Source organism: Mauremys mutica, chromosome 13 (genome assembly GCF_020497125.1).
Source record: "Mauremys mutica isolate MM-2020 ecotype Southern chromosome 13, ASM2049712v1, whole genome shotgun sequence".
Lineage (NCBI taxonomy): Eukaryota > Metazoa > Chordata > Testudines > Geoemydidae > Mauremys > Mauremys mutica.
In genome coordinates this window covers 46,320,467-46,340,657 of record NC_059084.1, presented here as the reverse complement: position 1 = coordinate 46,340,657, position 20,191 = coordinate 46,320,467, and the positions used below count along the sequence as shown (strand labels likewise).

Here is a 20,191-nt window from a genome sequence, read left to right as displayed (position 1 = left end):
AGTCTATCTTCCAATGGCAGGGGGAGAATTTAGTCCAACATATTAATGCCGAGGCTGAAACCCTGCAGTAGATAGCGGGTGAAGAAATACAGGCAGCCTAGATGACAATGCAACTGAGGCTCACCCCTGCAATGGGGGAGGGATGAAACAGGCGCACTGGTTCACACTTGGAAGTCAACTCCTCCATAGGATGAGTAACAGCTACGTGTGAAATGGGTAACAGCAAGACAGACTCCCATGTGAGATGCTGGTTACTGAAAGCTACAGGCAAACTGAGCAAAGAAAACCCCTCTTCTTTTGGCTGGGGGTGACAAACCAACAGGTGAACCGGGGTAACTACAGGATTCAGACTCCCTGCAGCCATGGTGGGTGAAAGAACAGGCAAGGTGGTTGAACAGCCAGACAAAATCCTCCCTCTTGGCAACAGTGAAGCAGCTGAACATGGTCATCCCATGAGTGTGCTAGGTGAAAAAACTACAGGTGAACCGGTTAGTGATGCAACTCCCAGCAGCAGAGGGAGAATAAATACAGGCAAGCAACAGGATCTAAAAACTACAGGCAACTGGATAACAATGAGACTAATACCCCCCTCTTTAGGGCAGCAACAATTGCAGGTGAGACTGGCCCTCAAATCCACGGTGAAATTCATGGGAGGATCCTGTTCAACACCATGACGATGGTGCTAACCACCGACAGAGCCAGGTCACAACGTGACTTGGTTTCTTCCCACATCAGTGCTGCATAGAGGCAGAAGGAGGATCAAACACCGTAACTGAAGTCCTCCTCCCACTGGTGACGGGTACAGGCAGAATCCTTTCATACCACATCTCTAATTTGCTCTTACTTTGGTGGAGGAAATCGAACTACAGGCAGCCCTGGTGAATGACGGGAGCTACCCCTCCACATGGGCAGTGGGTGAAAGTTACAGGCAACTGGTGACCAAACAGTACTCGGATCCCTTCTTCACAGTGATGGCGAGTGAGAAGACAGGCGGAGCAGACAAGACCACAGAGTCCTCCCCGCGATGGCGTTGGATACAGGCAGACAGTTCAATCATATGCCCTGAAGGGCCTCCCCAATGAGGAGAACAATCTGGGGGGCCCAGAGCTGGCCATTTGGGGGGAGAACAGGCAGAGGGGGCTTGACTGTACTCGCCGAGGTCACTTGACCAAGGAAGGGCCGTGTCCCTGGAGGGGAGAGAAGGTGCGGTGAGAGTCGTTCTCGGCAGGACCCCCCACCTCCTCGTTCCGCCCCACTCACCTCACGCTGAGCCGAGGGCCCCGCTGATCCGGGCGCCGGCGTCGGGGGGCAGGGCCAGCAGGGCTGCCTGGAACTCCGTGGGGCAGTGGGCAGAGAGATGCCGCAGCAGGGAGAGAAGGGAGACCTGGGCATCTGGGGGGAGCCAGGGGGTTAGACAGGAGAGACGTCCTCAGGATCCCGCACCCCAAGGCAGGGGAAGGTGAGGGGGAGAGACACCCCCCCATTCTTGCTCAGTGGCGGGATCCCCAGCCCCCTCCCTTTTGGACACCCCCCAACTTACCTGCCGGGAGACGGTCGGTTCCCAGGACAGTGCTACTGGCACGCACCACCTCCCCCACCTGCTGCAGCACCTGGGGGGGGACGGGGAGGACAGTGGTGAGACCCCGATACCCTCATCCTGTCACCCGCCAGAGAACCCCCCCATCCCCACCCTCAAAGTCACCCCCCACTTGAAAGGGAGACACCTCTCTGCACAGTGTTCTGACCCCCCAACTCCCTTAGTCACAGGGATTTAACCCTCCCAAACCTCCAGATAAGAGCCCCCAAAAGACTCCTTGTTCCTGGAACAGGGCCCCCCCAGATCAGACCCCATCACCCACGGGAACAGGAGCCCCCCATGGGGCGGTACCTGCTGGGGGGCCTTCTCGTACAGGAAACCGATGCAGCGGAAAACGGTTTTATTCTCCTCAAAATCCTCCGTGAGGGGCAGGGAGCGGAGCAGGGCGGGGAACACCTGGGGGGAGACCCCGTTAGACAGACCCCCAGCTAGCCCCCCGGCCGGCTGGGGCCAGCTCCCCCTAGAGGAACACGGCCCCGCCCCCTCAGCCAGCGCCCCCTAGAGAGGAAAGGCCCCGCCCCCCGTGCCTCCTAGAGAGACAAGGCCCCGCCCCCCGCCAGCCAGCGCCCCCTAGAGAGGAAAGGCCCCGCCCCCCGTGCCCCCTAGAGAGACAAGGCCCTGCCCCCCACCAGCCAGCGCCCCCTAGAGAGGAAAGGACCCGCCCCCCATGCCCCCTAGAGAGACAAGGCCCCGCCCCCAGCCAGCGCCCCCTAGAGAGACAAGGCCCCCCGCCCCCCCGTGCCCCCTAGAGGGACAAGGCCCCGCCCCCCACCAGCCATCACCCCCTAGAGGGACAAGGCCCCGCCCCCGTGCCCCCTAGAGGGACAAGGCCCCGCCCCCCACCAGCCATCACCCCCTAGAGGGACTAGGCCCCTCCCGCCAGCCGCCATCACCCCCTAGAGGGACAAGGCCCCCCGCCCCCCAGACGGACAAGGCCCCCCGCCCCATTCCCTGCCTCCCGGCGAACGCCCCCCTCCTGCCCCCTCACCTGGCTGAGGGGCAGGGCCTGGGGCTGGCTCAGGACCATGCGGGCGACGGCCCCACAGACGTTGTCCCGGACGCGGGCGCTCGGCTCCTGGGCGCTGCCCCCCGCCAGCAGGGCCAGGACCTTAGGGTAGTGTCTGGGGGGAGGGGTTAAGGAAAAGGGGGGCAGCAAGGGGCCCTCCCTCCAATCCACCCCACAGCCCATCCCCCCCGGTCAGACACCCCCCTCCGACCCATCCCCCTCCATGACCCCCGTGCCTGCGCCGTGGGTCAGGATACGGGAGCAGGGCCTCCCCGCCGTGCTCGGCGAGCACCCCCAGCGCAAAGACGCCGTTGCTCCGCACTTCGGGGTCGGCGTCCCGCGCGGCCGCCAGGAAGGGGGGAAGGAGCCGGGGCACAAAAGGGGCCGTGGCCCAGCCCAGCCCCCCCAGCGTCTCCGCCAGCGTCCCCACGGCGAAGGAGCGCTCGGCCGCCGAGCAGCTGGGCTTCTGGGGGGAGAGCGAGGGGGGAGGGGGGAGCCCACAGCCGCCCGGGTTCAGTGCAGCAGAGGAAACCTGCCTGGATCCCTGGGCGGGGGGGGGAATGGGAGAAGGGGGAACCATCCCGGACGCCTGGGCCCCCATGGGGAGTGGGGTCAGAAAGGGGGAGGCAGCCCGGATGCCCGAGTCCCCATGGGGGGAGGAGGGCACAAAGGGGGAAACCAGCCCGGATGCCTGGGTCCCCGTGGAGAAGGGGGAACCGGCCCGGATGCCTGGGTCCCTGGGGGTGGGGGGGCCACAAAGGGGGAACCATCCCGGACGCCTGGGTCCCCATGGGGAGTGGGGTCAGAAAGGGGGAGGCAGCCCGGATGCCCGAGTCCCCATGGGGGGGAGGAGGGCGTTTGCTCTGAATACGGTGTGGGGGCCTCAGTGTCCCCTCGGCAGGTGGGGGGTCGGGGGGGGGGGGCTGCTGCAGAGGAAGGGCCCAGTGACCGAAATGCCTGACACTGTCTCCTAGCAACCGCTGGCCTGGGCCCCCCCCGCAAGGCGCCAGCTGAAGGTGTTGGAGACAGAGGTCAGGTGAGCTCCTGGCCGGGGAAGGGGCTGAGCAGAGGAGGGGCTGGGGGGGTCAGTCTGGGGATGAGGCGTGAGGGCAGCTGGGGGGGTCTGGCTCCCTGCCCCCCAGGATGGCCCCGGCCGAGGGGTCCGGCTCGCGGTACCTACAAGCGAGGTCTTAGCCCCTGTTCCTGGCATCGAAGAAACCTCTGTGTCCCCGGCTGGCTGCGCCGTGGGGGGGCAGGACCCCGTGGCCCCCCCGGACCAGACGCGCCCGGAGGGGCCGAGGAGGCTGAATGCTCCCAAGAGAGACCCCGGAGGTGAAGCCGAGGGAGAGGGGGCTCCCCAGAGACCTGCCTGGCTTGGTGGGGAGCAGCTCCAGAGCAGCACCCGGGGACCCCGGGACAGGGAACCGGCCCGGACACCTGGGTCCCCGAGAAGGGGGAACCGGCCCGGATGCCTGGGTCCCTGGGGGTGGGGGGGCCACAAAGGGGGAACCATCCTGGACGCCTGGGTCCCCATGGGGTGTGGGGTCAGAAAGGGGGAACCGGCCCTGATGCCTGAGTCCCCATGTGGGGGTGTGCAAAGGGGGAACCAGGCCAGACACCTGGGTCCCCATGGAGAGGGAGAGAGAGGAGGGGGAACCAGCCCGGACGCCTGGGTCCCTGTGGGGGGGGGGGGGGGGAAACCAGCCCGGATGCCTGGGTCCCCGTGGAGAAGGGGGAACCGGCCCGGACACCTGGGTCCCCGTGGAGAAGGGGGAACCGGCCCGGACACCTGGGTCCCCGTGGAGAGGGAGAGAGAGGAGGGGGAACCGGCCCGGACACCTGGGTCCCCGTGGAGAGGGAGAGAGAGGAGGGGGAACCGGCCCGGACGCCTGGGTCCCCGTGGAGAAGGGGGAACCGGCCCGGACACCTGGGTCCCCGAGGAGAAGGGGGAACCGGCCCGGATGCCTGGGTCCCTGTGGAGGGGGCGGGGGGGGGGAAGACACCGGCCCGGATGCCTGGGTCCCTGGGGCGGGGGGAGCACACACACACTCACCATTTTGTTGAGCAGCAGGGGCAGGAAGCCGGCAAAATACGGGGCGAAGGCGTCGCCCCCTGCGGCTGTGGCCAGAGCGGGGATCCCCTCCCCCGCGTACTCCAGCAGCATGGAGTCGTACTCCGCCTGGGGGGAGTGGGGGTGAGCCCTGCTGCACCCCCCAGCACCCTCCAGGCCCCACCCTGCCCCCCAAACTCCCCCAGAGCCCTCCACCCCCATGGCCCCCCAGGAACCCCAACAACCCCTCCGACCCCATCCCCAAATCCCCCGCCCTACCACCCTATATCCCCCATCACCCCCCAGCCCTGCACCCCCCATGGCCCCTCAGAACCCCATCTCCAAATCCCCTGCCCTGCCCCCCCTAAATCCCCCCTCACCCCCACAGCCCCCATGGCCCCTCAGAACCCCCAACCTCAAATCCCCTGCCCCCCTAAATCCCCCATCACCCCCCAGCCCTGCACCCCCCATGGCCCCTCAGAACCCCCAACCCTGCCCCCCAAAATCCCCCATCAACCTGCAGCCCCCACCTCCCAACAACCCCCCAGAGCCCCCATTTCTTCCTCCCTCCCCCCCGATCTCCAGCCCCTCTGCTCCATGCAGCCCCACAGAGCCCCCCAACCCCCCCCCCCATCACCTGTTCTTCATCTTCCTCATCTTCCTCATCCAAGCCGTCGTCCTGGCAGGCCGTCTGGGGGGTGGGGGGGGAGAGCTCAGTACTGGGACCCCCAACCCCCCCTTCCCGTGTCCCCCCCCTGCCCAAAACCACCCAGTCTTCTCCTGACCCCGTGTCCTCCCCCCCCGCCGAGCCCTCTACGTTCCCCCCCCCGGAGGGGAAAGGCCCCGCGTCCCCCCCCCCCCCCCCCGGTACCTTCCTCTCCAGCACGGCGCGAAGGGCCCCGCAGAGCTCGGCCAGGCGCCCCGGGCTCCGCAGCGCCTCCTGCCGGCAGGCGGTGAGCACCGCGCCCAGCGCCTCCAGCACCGCCATGGCCACCAGCCGCTCCCGCTCCCGGTGCACGGCCCGCGCCATGGCCGGCAGCGCCAGGCCCAGCAGCCGCTGCAGCGCTGGGGGGGGGGGGAGGGTGTCAGTGCGGGGCTGCGAGCTTCCCCCACGGTGCCCTAGGCACCCCGCGAGCTCCCGCCAGCCCTGCGAGCTTCCTGCCCTGCCCCGGGGCTGCGAGCTTCCCCCACGGTGCCCCAGGCACCCCGTGAGCTCCCGCCAGCCCTGCGAGCTTCCTGCCCTGCCTCGGGGCTGCGAACTTCCCCCACGGTGCCCCAGGCACCCCGCGAGCTCCCGCCAGCCCTGCGAGCTTCCCGCCCTGCCCCGGGGCTGCGAGCTTCCCCAACGGTGCCCCAGGCACCCCGCGAGCTCCCGCCAGCCCTGCGAGCTTCCCGCCCTGCCGCGGGGCTGCGAGCTTCCCCCACGGTGCCCCAGGCACCCCGCGAGCTCCCGCCAGCCCTGCGAGCTTCCTGCCCTGCCTCGGGGCTGCGAGCTTCCCCCACGGTGCCCCAGGCACCCCGCGAGCTCCCGCCAGCCCTGCGAGCTTCCTGCCCTGCCTCGGGGCTGCGAGCTTCCCCCAGCGGTGCCCCAGGCACCCCGCGAGCTCCCGCCAGCCCTGCGAGCTTCCCGCCCTGCCTCGGGGCTGCGAGCTTCCCCCACGGTGCCCCAGGCACCCCGTGAGCTCCCGCCAGCCCCGCGAGCTTCCCGCCCTGCCCTGGGGCTGCGAGCTTCCCTCACGGTGCCCCAGGCACCCCGCGAGCTCCCGCCAGCCCTGCGAGCTTCCTGCCCTGCCTCGGGGCTGCGAGCTTCCCCCAGCAGTGCCCCACTCCCCCGCCCTGCGAGCTTCCCGCCCTGCCCCAGGGCTGCGAGCTTCCCCCAGCAGTGCCCCCCTCCCCCGCCCTGCGAGCTTCCCGCCCTGCCCTGGGGCTGCGAGCTTCCCCCACGGTGCCCCAGGCACCCCGCAAGCTCCCGCCAGCCCCGCGAGCTTCCCGCCCTGCCCCGGGGCTGCGAGCTTCCCCCACGGTGCCCCAGGCACCCCGCGAGCTCCCACCAGCCCTGCGAGCTTCCCGCCCTGCCCCGGGGCTGCGAGCTTCCCCCAGCAGTGCCCCCCTCCCCCGCCCTGCGAGCTTCCCCCACAGTGCCCCTGGCACCCCGCGAGCTCCCGCCAGCCCTGCGAGCTTCCCACCCTGCCCCGGGGCTGCGAGCTTCCCCCACGGTGCCCCAGGCACCCCGCGAGCTCCCGCCAGCCCTGCGAGCTTCCCGCCCTGCCCCGGGGCTGCGAGCGTCCCCCAGCAGTGCCCCCCTCCCCCGCCCTGCCCCGGGGCTGCGAGCTTCCTCCAGCGGTGCCCCACTCCCCCACCCTGCGAACTTCCCGCCCTGCCCTGGGGCTGCGAGCTTCCCCCAGCAGTGCCCCACTCCGCCGCCCTGCGAACTTCCCACCCTGCCCCAGGGCTGCGAGCTTCCCCCAGCGGTGCCCCACTCCCCCACCCTGCGAACTTCCCCACCTGCCCCGGGGCTGCGAGCTTCCCCCAGCAGTGCCCCACTCCCCCGCCCTGCGAACTTCCCGCCCTGCCCCGGGGCTGCGAGCTTTCCCCAGCGGTGCCCCCCACCCCCACCCTGTCCCGGGGCTGCGAGCTTCCCCCAGCGGTGCCCCACTGCCCCGCCCTGCGAACTTCCCACCCTGCCCCGGGGCTGCGAGCTTCCCCCAGCGGTGCCCCACTCCCCCACCCTGCGAACTTCATGCCCTGCCCCGGGACTGCGAGCTTCCCCCGGCAGTGCCCCACTCCCCCGCCCTGCGAACTTCCTGCCCTGCCCCGGGGCTGCGAGCTTCCCCCAGCGGTGTCCCACTCCCCCGCCCTGCGAACTTCCCACCCTGCCCTGGGGCTGTGAGCTTCCCCCAGCGGTGCCCCCCCCCCCCGCCCTGCAAACTTCCCGCCCTGCCCCGGGGCTGCGAGCTTCCCCCAGCAGTGCCCCACTCCCCCGCCCTGCGAACTTTCCACCCTGCCCCGGGGCTGTGAGCTTCCCAGGTGCCCCCCCCTTCCCCAGCCCCCACAGGCTCCCCCCGCTGCCCCCAGCAGCTCCCCCTGCCCAGCCCGGCGGGGTCCCTCCCCCAACTCACCGGTGGCGTGGGGCTCGGAAGGGTCCCGCTCGCAGATCCGGTGCAGCGCGATGCAGAACTGGCCCAGGGCTTCGTAGGCGGCTTTCCGGACCCCCGGGTGGGGGAACTGGAGGGAGGGGGGGAAGTTGGGGGGGGGTCACAGCTCCCTGCTCCCCCCATTACCCCATCAGCTCCCCACAGAACATCGCCCCGGATCAGCGAGGAAAGGGGTAAACCTGAGCCCCCCCAGGCCACACCTCCCACCCCCACCCCCTATCACTAACCCCCCACTGCCCCCCAAATCCTCCCCTCCCCCAACCTCGCCCAGCCCCCAGACCCCCCCCATCGATAACCCCCCACTGCCCCCCAAATCCTCCCCTCCCCCAACCGCCCCCAACCCCCAGACCCCCCCCCGTCGCTAACCCCCCACTGCCCCCCAAATCCTCCCCTCCCCCAACCTCGCCCAACCCCCAGACCCCCCCATCGCTACCCCCCCCTGTGATGGAGTAGGAAGCACAGACTGTCTGTGCGGGGGAGGGGAGAGCCAGAGGTTTAGGTGAGATGCAGGAATTCAACTGTGAGCTGAGCTTGGCCTGGGGGAGGGGAGGTGACACCTCTGGCCAGGGGAGACGAAAGTGGGCTGGAGAAGAGAGGGGAGCAGGGAGACCGAGCTCTGATCCCCGGGGGGGGGGGGCTGTGAGGCCCCCCAAGATGGAGCTAACCGGGGGGATCTGGTTATCTGTGCCTGCAGGACCTGTGTTGGACTGTGTTCCTGTCGCCTAAATAAACCTTCTGCTTTGCTGGCTGGCTGAGAGTCCTGGTGGATCGTAGGGAGCACGGGGGTGAAGGGCCTGGGTCCCCCACACTCCGTGACACCCACTGCCCCCCAAATCCTCCCCTCCCCCAACCTCGCCCAACCCCCAGACCCCCCCCATCGCTAACCCCCACTGCCCCCCAAATCCTCCCCTCCCCCAACCTCGCCCAACCCCCGGACCCCCCCATCGCTAACCCCCCACTGCCCCCCAAATCCTCCCCTCCCCCAACCTCGCCCAACCCCCAGACCCCCCCATCGCTAACCCCCCACTGCCCCCCAAATCCTCCCCTCCCCCAACCTCGCCCAACCCCCAGACCCCCCCATCGCTAACCCCCCACTGCCCCCCAAATCCTCCCCTCCCCCAACCTCGCCCAACCCCCAGACCCCCCCATCGCTAACCCCCCACTGCCCCCCAAATCCTCCCCTCCCCCAACCTCGCCCAACCCCCAGACCCCCCCATCGCTAACCCCCCACTGTCCCCCAAATCCTCCCCTCCCCCAACCTCGCCCAATCCCCAGGACCCCCCCCCCCCCGCTACCTCCAGCAGCTGGAAGACCTCCGGGACGCAGCTCTCCAGGTAGGGCAGGAAGGCGACACTGGGACAGACGGACGGGTTAGGGCCCCCAGAGATACAGCCCCCCCCAGCCCCCCCTCCCCCCAGGGCAGCCGCCCCAAGACCCCCCCATACCTGGCGTTTGCCGCGATCTCCCCCAGGGCGGCGCAAGCGTCCTCCTTCTCGTCCACGTAGGCACTTTCCACGCTCAGCCTGGGGGGGGCAGGGTCAGACGGGGGGGGGCCTCCTTCACCGGCTACAGCCCCCACCTCCTCCCAACGGCCCCCCACCCCCACCTCAGCCCCACTGGCCCCCCATCTCCAGCCCCCTCAGACTCCACCCCCACCCAGGGCTCCCCTCCCCCCGCCCGGGGCTCCCCCACCTCAAAGCCCCCCCCAGCTCCCCCCCCCCATACCCGAACAGCTCTTCCTCCTCCTCCTCGTCGTCCTCCCCGTCCAGATCTTCCTCCCCCTCCACCTCGGCCTCCTCCTCCTCGTCCTCGAACAGCAGGAAGGAGCTGGTGTCCCCAGCGGGGGGCTGGGGGCGACGGGGGCAGGTCATCACACGATAGGGGGCATTTCCCCTTTCCCCAACACCCCCCGGTGCCCCCCAGCCTGAGTCCCTTCCCCCCCTGCCCCAGCTTGCGGGAGCACCGCTGGGGGGAAGCTCGCAGCCCCAAGGTCCCCTCCTCCACCCAGCCAGCAGGGGCATGGTGTGTGTGTGTGGGGGGGGGACGGGGCACTGTCTGGGGGGAAGCTCGCAGCCCCAAGGTCCCCTCCTCCACCTAGCCAGCAGGGGCATGGTGGGGGGGGGCACTCAGTTCCCCAAGGCACGGCCGGGGGGTCGTGGTGGGGGAGGACAAAGACGCTCCCAGCCCCAAGGCTGGCCAGGGGCACTGTCTGGGGGGAAGCTCGCAGCCCCGGAGGAAAGGAGGCCGGGAAGTCCCCACGCTGGCCAGGGGCACTGTCTGGGGGGAAGCTCGCAGCCCCGGAGGAAAGGAGGCCGGGAAGTCCCCACGCTGGCCAGGGGCACTGTCTGGGGGGAAGCTCGCAGCCCCAAGGAAAGGAGGCCGGGAAGCCCCCACACTGGCCAGGGGCACTGTCTGGGGGGAAGCTCGCAGCACCGAGGCTGGCCAGGGGCACTGTCTGGGGTGAAGCTCGCAGCCCCGAGGAAAGGAGGCCGGGAAGTCCTGAGGCTGGCCAGGGGCACTGTCTGGGGGGAAGCTCGCAGCCCCGGAGGAAAGGAGGCCGGGAAGCCCCGAGGCTGGCCAGGGGCACTGTTTGGGGGGAAGCTCGCAGCCTCGGAGGAAAGGAGGCCGGGAAGCCCTGAGGCTGGCCAGGGGCACAGTTTGGGGGGAAGCTCGCAGCCCCGAGGCTGGCCAGGGGCACTGTCTGGGGGGAAGCTCGCAGCCCCGAGGCTGGCCAGGGGCACTGTCTGGGGGGAAGCTCGCAGCCCCGAGGCTGGCCAGGGGCACTGTCTGGGGGGAAGCTCGCAGCCCCGAGGCTGGCCAGGGGCACTGTCTGGGGAGAAGCTCGCAGCCCCGAGGCTGGCCAGGGGCACTGTCTGGGGGGAAGCTCGCAGCCCCGAGGCTGGCCAGGGGCACTGTCTGGGGGGAAGCTCGCAGCCCCGAGGCTGGCCAGGGGCACTGTCTGGGGGGAAGCTCGCAGCCCCGAGGCTGGCCAGGGGCACTGTCTGGGGGGAAGCTCGCAGCCCCGAGGCTGGCCAGGGGCACTGTCTGGGGGGAAGCTCGCAGCCCCGAGGCTGGCCAGGGGCACTGTCTGGGGGGAAGCTCGCAGCCCCGAGGAAAGGAGGCGGGAACTCACCACGAGGCCCTCGGTGGATTTCAGGGAGTACAGGAGCAGGGTGGTGACCCGGGGCAGGTGGGGGGCCAGCTCGTCCCCCATGGCACAGGAGAGCGCGGCAAAGAGGCTGTACCTGGGGGGAGATGGGGGTCAGGGGCTGCAGGTCGGGGGGGAGGGGCACCCCCCGGGGGAGGCTGGGGGTCACTCACGTGCAGCGCCGCAGGTCGGGGTCGTCCTGCCCCTCGGCCAGGCCCAGCCCCAGCTGGCAGCTCTCCTCCGCCAGGGGGCCCAGAGCCGCTCGCCCCAGCGCCCGCACCAGCACCCCCAGCGTCTCTGCGGGGGAGGGGAGCGTCAGACACCGTGGCTGGGGCGGGGGGGGACCACTCACCCACGGCCTGGCCCTGCAGGGGGCGCTGCTCCTGGGGGGGCGGCGGGGGGCAGGGATCGGGGGAGGGGCGGGGTCACTCACCCACGGCCTGGCACTGCAGGGGGCGCTGCTCCGGGGGGGCAGGGATCGGGGGAGGGGCGGGGGGGTCACTCACCCACGGCCTGGCCCTGCAGGGGGCGCTGCTCTGGGGGGGCGGGGGGCAGGGATTGGGGGAGGGGCGGGCGGGGTCACACCCACGGCCTGGCACTGCAGGGGGCGCTGCTCCGGGGGGGGGGCGGGGGGCAGGGTTCGGGGGAGGGGCGAGGGGGTCACTCACCCACGGCCTGGCACTGCAGGGGGCGCTGCTCCTGGGGGGCGGCGGGGGGCAGGGATCGGGGGAGGGGCGGGGTCACTCACCCACGGCCTGGCACTGCAGGGGGCGCTGCTCCGGGGGGGCAGGGATCGGGGGAGGGGCGGGGGGGTCACTCACCCACGGCCTGGCCCTGCAGGGGGCGCTGCTCTGGGGGGGCGGGGGGCTGGGATTGGGGGAGGGGCGGGCGGGGTCACACCCACGGCCTGGCACTGCAGGGGGCGCTGCTCCGGGGGGGCGGCGGGGGGCAGGGTTCGGGGGAGGGGCGGGGGGCACACACCCACGGCCTGGCACAGCAGGGGGCGCTGCTCCGGGGGAGCGGGGGGCGGGGATGGTGGGGGGGGCGGGCGGGGTCACACCCACGGCCTGGCACTGCAGGGGGCGCTGCTCGGGGGGGGCGGCGGGGGGCAGGGTTCGGGGGAGGGGCGGGCGGGGTCACACCCACGGCCTGGCACTGCAGGGGGCGCTGCTCCGGGGGGGCGGCGGGGGGCAGGGATCGGGGGAGGGGCGGGGGGTCACTCACCCACGGCCTGGCACTGCAGGGGGCGCTGCTCCGGGGGGGCGGCGGGGGGCAGGGATCGGGGGAGGGGCGGGGGGCACTCACCCACGGCCTGGCACTGCAGGGGGCGCTGCTCCGGGGGGGCGGCGGGGGGCAGGAAGCGGCGAAGCTGCTCCAGGACGGGGGGCAGGTAGGGCCCCATGGCGCGCTGGGCGGCCGAGGCTGCGGCGGACGGACGGACGGACACGGGTCAGATGGACACACGGACCCGACCACGGGGAGCTGCTGAGTGCAGGGGGCTGGGGATTGAGCTGGGGGTCCAGGGGGAGCCACTCACCATTGGCCCCTAAGAGAGTGTGCGTGGGGGGGGGTCACTCACCCGTGGCCCCAGGGGACCGTGGGGGGGGCGGTTCAGGGGGGGGTCACTCACCAGTGGCCCCAGGGGACCGTGGGGGGGGATGGTTCGGGGGGGTCACTCACCTAAGGCCCCAGGGGACCGTGGGGGGGACGGTTCGGGGGGGGGGTCACTCACCGATGGCCCCAGGGGACCGTGGGGGGGATGGTTCGGGGGGGGTCACTCACCCGTGGCCCCAGGGGACCGTGGGGGCGGTTCGGGGGGGGGGTAACTCACCGATGGCCCCAGGGGACCGTGGGGGGGGCGGGTCGGGGGGGGTCACTCACCAGTGGCCCCAGGGGACCGTGGGGGGGGATGGTTCGGGGGGGGTCACTCACCTAAGGCCCCAGGGGACCGTGGGGGGGACGGTTCGGGGGGGGGTCACTCACCGATGGCCCCAGGGGACCGTGGGGGGGATGGTTCGGGGGGGGTCACTCACCCGTGGCCCCAGGGGACCGTGGGGGGGGGCGGTTCAGGGGGGGGGGGTCACTCACCCAAGGCCCCAGGGGACTGTGGGGGGGGACGGTTCGGGGGGGTCACTCACCCGTGGCCCCAGGGGACCGTGGGGGGGGGCGGTTCGGGGGGGGTCACTCACCGATGGCCCCCAGGGCGCTGATGGCCAGTTCCTTGGGGCGGGGCCCCCCCGGGCCGCGCAGGGTCCCCAGCGTCTGCTCCATCAGCACCGGCAGGAACGGCTCGATCCCAGCTCCTGCGCGAGGGGAGGTTACAGCCCTGCCCGGATGCCTGGGTTCGGGGGGGGGGGGGGGGTCCACAACCGGGGGTCGGGGCACTGGGGTGTCCCGGATGCCTGGGTTCTCCAGCAGGCAGGTAGGGGATGGGGTGGTGCACCCGGACCCCGGGTTCCCCAACTGATGAAAGAAGGGGGTGACCTGGACGCCAGGGTCCCCCAGCCAGGACGGGGGCGGGGAGCTGTCCCGGACGCCAGGGTCCCCCAGCCAGGACGGGGGCCGGGAGCTGTCCCGGACGCCAGGGTCCTCACCGAGACTCTCCACGAAGTTCTCCAGGGCGTAGTAGGCCTTGGCCAGGTGCCCCCCCCGCGCCAGCTCCACGCCCTCGAGGTAGGACAGCAGCAGCGGCAGCACCTCCCCCGCATAGGCCGTGATGTCAGGCTGGGGGGTGGGTGGGGGAGAGTCAGTCAGAGCCCCCCCATCACCCCTTACGCCAGCCCCCCTTCCATCCCCCCAGCCCCCCAATCCCCCCGTGACCCTCCAGTCATGCCTCCTTACCCTGCCCCCCTCCCGATTTCCCTGTAACCCCCTGGTGCCCCTTCCTTACCCCAGTCCTAGCCCCCCGATCTCCCCTCCCTGCCCCAGCCCCCTCATAACCCTGTGACCGCCCCCGATCCCACCCCCAGCCCCCCTGACCTGCAGGTTCTCCGAGAACTGCCCCAGGGCGAAGAGGGCTGCGCTCCGCACCACCAGGCTCTCGTCGGCCAGCGACCGGCAAATCACCCCCAGCAGGGCCTGCAGGTGCCTGGAGAGCAGAAGGGGCCAGTTAAGGGCCCCCCAAAACAAGCCTCCCTCCCCCAATCGCAATGGGCTCTGCCAAGCATGTGTCCTATGCCCCATAGCGCCACCGGTGGTGATTCCCCGGAGGGACAGGACAACGCTGTGTACCCAGCCCCCTGCTGCTGAGTCCAGCGGCCCCCAGAGCAGAAATGGCCCCCCCAGCAGGATTCACCCCCCACATGAAGTCAGCACCCCACAGCGTGTCCCCCCCCCACAACCCCCCCGGGGAACCGCCCACCTGGTGCGGATGTGATCGCCGCAGCCCTCGGCCAGCACCGCCACCACCATGAGCCCGGCCTTGCGCTCGTAGGGCTGGGGGCTCCGCAGCGCCGGCTCCAGGTGCGGCATCTGGGGGGGGCCAGAAGAGATTGGGTTGTTACCTGCCCCCAGAGCCAGCCACAAGCCCCGCCCCACTCCAATGGCCACGCCCCCAGCCCTGTCCCACCCCTCCAGCCAGCCACAGGCCCCGCCCCCTGCCATGCCCCACCCCTGCAGCCAGCCACAAGCCCCGCCCCACTCCAATGGCCCCGCCCACCCCTCCAGCCAGCCACAGGCCCCGCCCCACTCCAATGGCCACGCCCCCGCCCTGCCCCACCCCTCCAGCCAGCCACAAGCCCCGCCCCACTCCAATGGCCCCGCCCCCTGCCCCGCCCACCCCTCCAGCCAGCCACAGGCCCCCCCATGGCCCTGCCCCCAGCCAGCCCCACCCTGCCCCACCCCATGGCCCCAGCCAGCCTGCCCCAGCCCTACCCCCAGCTGGTCCCACTCCTGCCATGTCACTGGCCCACCCCACAACCAGCCACAGAGCCTGCCCCCAGCCAGCCCCCACCCCTGCCCTCCAGCCAGCCACAGGCCTCGCCCCCAGCTACAGTCCCGCCCCCCAGGCACTCACCAGCTGGGGGAAGAGTTTCTCAGGGGGCAGGTGCAGGGCCAGCATGTCGATCACCTGGGGGGAGAAATGGGGGTGACGGGGGGGGGGCGACGGCTCTGGATCCCCCCCCCATTCCAGCCAGGGGCCCCCTCTCCCCGGGCTCCTCAGCCCACCCCCAGTGCGGGGGGGGGGCGCATTGGGGGGCTTACCTGGGCAGCCACATGTTTGGGGGTCTGGGCCTCATCCCCCTCATCCTCGCCCTCCTGGTCCTCGGCGTCCAGCTGTCCCGGGGGGGGCTCCGCGCTCAGGATGGGGAACAGGGCGTCCAGCACGGGGGGCAGCAGCCGCTGCTTCAGCACAGCCTGCGGGGGGTAGAACCTGAGCCCTGAGCCCGCCCCCACGCCAGCCGGCCCCCCCTTGTTCCTCCCAGCCGGCCCCCCCCGAACCCCGACCCTCACCCCCCCGAGCCCCCGGGCCCACCTACCTTGCCCCGCAGTTTGATGAGGAAGCTGAGAGTGGAAAGCGCCTTCACCCGCAGTGCGTCCCCCAGCGCCCGGTTCGACGCCACCTGGGGAGAGGAGCAACCGTTGGCAGTGCCCGGACACCTGGGTTCCCCGCGGGGGGAATGGGGCTCATGGAATTGCCCGGATGCCTGGGTTCCCCAGAAGGGATCTCTGTAAACCTGTGAAGCTGCGTGTGCGTTTAGGGAGTTGCCCGGATGCCTGGGTCCCCCTGCGGAGGGGGTGGGGGCTCACGGCCACCCAGACGCCTGGGTTCCCCGGCTCACCTCCAGGCAGAAGCCGACGACGTCAGAGAGATGCTGGACAATGACTGAGACCTCACTCTCCATCAGCTCGTCAAAAACCTCCATGGCTTCGCTGGCGTGCACCTGGGGGGGCGGACACACCCTGGTCAGGGGGCCTCAACATGCCATATAACCCCCCCAGCCCCTCCCCCATGCCAGTGCCCCCCCAATAACCCCCCCTCACCTCGTTAACAGGAATCAGCTGCCTGACGGCCGAGATAATCTTCGGGACCAGGGAGCGCGTGAGATTCTGGGGGGTGGAGACAGAGACAGGATGAGGGGGATCCCCCCATCTCCTGGAGGGAATGGCTGGGCGAGTCAGGGGATAGAGGGAAGGGGGTATCGGGATTGGGGGATCGGTGGGTTCCGGGGAACAGGGCACGGTGGGGGACAGATAGGAGATCTGGGGGCTCTGGTGAGGGGCTCAGGAGGAATGGTGGGGCCAGGCAGGGGCTCAGGGGCGCACGGGGAAGGTGGGGGGCTCAGGGGGATGGTGGGGCCAGGCCAGGGCTCAGGGGCGCACGGGGAAGGTGGGGGGCTCAGAGGGATGGTGGGGCCAGGCCGGGGCTCAGGGGTGCACGGGGAAGGTGGGGGGCTCAGGGGGATGGTGGGGCCAGGCCAGGGCTCAGGGGTGCACGGGGAAGGTGGGGGGCTCAGAGGGATGGTGGGGCCAGGCCGGGGCTCAGGGGCGCACGGGGAAGGTGGGGGGCTCAGGGGGTTGGTGGGGCCAGGCCGGGGCTCAGGGGTGCACGGGGAAGGTGGGGGGCTCAGGGGGATGGTGGGGCCAGGCCGAGGCTCAGGGAGAGGGGAAGGTGGGGGGATCTGGGGGATGGTGGGGCCAGGCCGAGGCTCAGGGAGATGTGGGGAAGGTGGGGGGCTCAGGGGGACGGTGGGGCCAGGCCGGGGCTCAGGGGCGCACGGGGAAGGTGGGGGGCTCAGGGGGATGGTGGGGCCAGGCCGGGGCTCAGGGGCGCACGGGGAAGGTGAGGGGCTCAGGGGGATGGTGGGGCCAGGCCGGGGCTCAGGGGCGCACGGGGAAGGTGGGGGGCTCAGGGGGATGGTGGGGCCAGGCCGGGGCTCAGGGGTGCACGGGGAAGGTGAGGGGCTCAGGGGGACGGTGGGGCCAGGCCGGGGCTCAGGGAGATGTGGGGAAGGTGGGGGGCTCAGGGGGATGGTGGGGCCAGGCCGGGGCTCAGGGGCGCATGGGGAAGGTCGGTGGATCAGGCGTATGGAGGGGCCACGCCCGGGCTCAGGGGCGCAGGGGGAATGTGCGTGGATCAGGGGGATGGTGGGGCCAGGCCGGGGCTCAGGGGGGCAGGGGGAAGGTGGGGGGCTCAGGGGAATGGTGGGGCCAGGCCGGGGCTCAGGGGTGGGGGCAGGTGGGGGGCTCAGGGGGCTGGTGGGGCCAGGCCGGGGCTCAGGGGAGCACGGGGAAGGTGGGGGGCTCAGGGGGATGGTGGGGCCAGGCCGGGGCTCAGGGGTGCATGGGGAAGGTGAGGGGCTCAGGGGGATGGTGGGGCCAGGCCGGGGCTCAGGGGTGCATGGGGAAGGTGAGGGGCTCAGGGGGACGGTGGGGCCAGGCCGGGGCTCAGGGGCGCACGGGGAAGGTGGGGGGCTCAGGGGGATGGTGGGGCCAGGCCGGGGCTCAGGGGTGCAGGGGGAAGGTGAGGGGCTCAGGGGGACGGTGGGGCCAGGCCGGGGCTCAGGGAGATGTGGGGAAGGTGGGGGGCTCAGGGGGATGGTGGGGCCAGGCCAGGGGCGCACGGGGAAGGTGGGGGTCACAGGGGGATGGTGGGGCCAGGCCAGGGCTCAGGGAGATGTGGGGAAGGTGGGGGGCTCAGGGGGATGGTGGGGCCAGGCCGGGGCTCAGGGGCGCACGGGGAAGGTGGGGGGCTCAGGGGGATGGCGGGGCCAGGCCGGGGCTCAGGGGTGCATGGGGAAGGTGGGGGGCTCAGGGGGACGGTGGGGCCAGGCCGGGGCTCAGGGGCGCACGGGGAAGGTGGGGGGCTCAGGGGCGCACGGGGAAGGTGGGGGGCTCAGGGGGATGGCGGGGCCAGGCCGGGGCTCAGGGGCGCACGGGGAAGGTGGGGGGCTCAGGGGGACGGTGTGTCCAGGCCGGGGCTCAGGGGCGCACGGGGAAGGTGGGGGGCTCAGGGGCGCACGGGGAAGGTGGGGGGCTCAGGGGGATGGCGGGGCCAGGCCGGGGCTCAGGGGCGCACGGGGACGGTGGGGGGCTCAGGGGGATGGCGGGGCCAGGCCGGGGCTCAGGGGCGCACGGGGAAGGTGGGGGGCTCAGGGGGATGGTGGGGCCAGGCCGAGGGCTCAGGGGGATGGTGGGGCCAGGCCGGGGCTCAGGGGCGCACGGGGAAGGTGGGGGGCTCAGGGGGATGGTGGGGCCAGGCCGGGGCTCAGGGGTGCATGGGGAAGGTGGGGGGCTCAGGGGGATGGTGGGGCCAGGCCGGGGCTCAGAGGCGCACGGGGAAGGTGGGGGGGCTCAGGGGGATGGTGGGGCCAGGCAGGGGCTCAGGGGTACACGGGGAAGGTGAGGGGCTCAGGGGGATGGTGGGGCCAGGCCGGGGCTCAGGGGCGCACGGGGAAGGTGGGGGGCTCAGGGGGACGGTGGGGCCAGGCCAGGGCTCAGGGGCGCACGGGGAAGGTGGGGGGCTCAGCGGGCCGGGGCTCACCAGGTGGTCGGAGCCCAGCCCAGCCGCCATGGCCGCCAGCCCCCGCAGGCTGTAGTACAGCGCCCCTGGCTGGCCGCGCTGGCCCAGGGCGCTGTGGAAGAGACGCAGCAGGGCGCTGTAGTGGGGGGCAAAGGCCTCGGGGTCCGACTCCAGCGCCGAGCTCAGCACCAGCAGCGAGATCTGCGGGGGAAGGTGTGAAGAGGGAGACCCTGTGGGTCAGAGCCCCCCACCTACCAACTCCCCAAATCACAGCCCCCCACCTAACCCCGCCCCCCACCCCTGCAATCACAGTCCCCTGATACCCCCCCCTCACCCTCAATCCCCAGCTGGCCTCCCCCAGATCAGAGCCCCCCAACCAGACCCCCAGAACCAGCAGCTCCATCGACCGGGGTTCGGGGTTTGAGAGACAGCCTGGCCCTGCCCGACCCCCAGAGCTCCCCGTACCTGGCGGTGGTGGGGGTCGGGGCCACGCACCCCCTGCTGGATGAGCTGCAGGAGCTGGGGCCAGCGCTCCAACCCCTGGTGCCTCAGGAGCAGCGCGGCCAGCTGGGCCAGGGCCACCGAGACCTGGTGCCTGGGGGGGAAGACATGGGTGGGGGGCACGTTGGATAGAGGAGGGACCCAGGAGGGGTTTGGGGGACACCCACACTGCAAGGGGAATGGGGGGGCAAGGGGCTCTGGGGGTTGCAGGGATGGAGACACAGGGCAGTGGGAGCTAGGGGGGATGGGGACAGGGGTCCAGGGGCTGCAGGGACCGGTGGGGGGGCAGGAGAGGCCTCCCCAAATCCTTCATTTCCTGCTGGAGGGGACTGTGGGGCAGCGGGGGGGGGGGAACTGCCCCCTCCAACACTCACTCTGCTTCCTGCTGCAGGGCTCCCAGAACCAAGCTCTTCAGCCTGAGAGAGAGAGGGAGAAGCGGGGGGGTCAGGCACAGTGAACCCCAGCCCCATCCGACGGGGAGGGGGGGGACCCCTCGCGCCCCAGCACCCACCTGTCCTGCTCCTCGGGGTTCAGCTTCCGCCAGTGCTTGGTGAGACGCCGGCGCAGGAGCACTGCTGCCAGCTGCCGGATCTGGGGGGCAGAGAGAGGGGGGGGTCAGACAGGGGATGGCAAGGGGGAGGGGGGCTCCCCTGCAGGGGGAGGGGGTCAGACGGGGGGAGGGGGATCCCCTAGGGGAAGGGGGTCACTCACCTGGGGGTCCGGGGCCCCTGCCAGCAGCTGGCAGAGCTGGGGCAGCACCTCGGGGTGTCTGAAGGCCTCACGCAGCTGGGCCGTGGCCTGGGGTGGGGAGCAGAGATTGTCGGGGGGGGCCCAGATCCCCCTGCCCCCCAACCCAGCGGCCCCAGCTCTCCTTTCCCAATACCCCCAACCCCATAGTGAGGCCAGCTCCCCGCAGCCCCGCCCCGGACTCCTGGGTTCTCCCCCCACCTGCTGGATCAGGGCATTGTCCGGCTGCAGCAGGTCGGACAGGACCCGGCCCAGCCCGCCGGGCTCCATCGGGGGACGGGGGGGGCACCAGCGGGGGAGGGGCCCTGCAATGGGGGCTCAGGCCGGGGGGAGGGCGCGGGGGGGGGGCCTGCAATGGGGGGCAGCGGGGGGGCCCTGCAATGGGGGCTCCGGCCGGGGGGAGGGCGCGGGGGGGGCCCTGCAATGGGGGGCAGCGGGGGGGGGCCCTGCAATGGGGGGGGTCAGGCCGGGGGGAGGGGCCGCGGCTCAGCAGCCAGCGAGTCCCGCACAGCAGCACGTGGGGGG

General features: G+C 71.7%; 1 protein-coding gene across 2 annotated transcripts; it reads right to left on the bottom strand.

Moving 5' to 3' along the window:
* Window positions 1-28: 28 nt before the first annotated feature.
* Window positions 29-20,003, bottom strand: IPO4 (importin 4). 2 transcript variants are annotated; one of them, XM_044985713.1, is made up of 31 exons: window positions 19,868-20,003; window positions 19,631-19,717; window positions 19,431-19,510; window positions 19,294-19,335; window positions 18,884-19,013; window positions 18,440-18,619; window positions 15,940-16,005; window positions 15,738-15,839; window positions 15,435-15,518; window positions 15,160-15,312; window positions 14,972-15,025; window positions 14,318-14,427; window positions 13,936-14,044; window positions 13,551-13,680; window positions 13,146-13,259; window positions 12,262-12,378; window positions 11,130-11,253; window positions 10,942-11,053; window positions 9,534-9,655; window positions 9,254-9,331; window positions 9,104-9,161; window positions 7,773-7,878; window positions 5,525-5,718; window positions 5,291-5,344; window positions 4,657-4,782; window positions 2,861-3,069; window positions 2,586-2,718; window positions 1,889-1,993; window positions 1,541-1,610; window positions 1,261-1,392; window positions 29-1,187 (listed from the first exon to the last, which is right to left on the bottom strand). In XM_044985713.1, exons 1-30 carry the CDS (start codon window positions 19,934-19,936, stop codon window positions 1,262-1,264), a joined length of 3,249 nt encoding a protein of 1,082 aa, XP_044841648.1. In that variant the 5' UTR covers window positions 19,937-20,003; the 3' UTR covers window positions 29-1,187; window position 1,261. The 2 variants fall into 2 exon arrangements, with proteins under 2 accessions (XP_044841648.1, XP_044841649.1); XM_044985714.1 differs by having other exon boundaries at window positions 2,861-3,066.
* Between the last annotated feature and the right edge of the window lie 188 nt (window positions 20,004-20,191).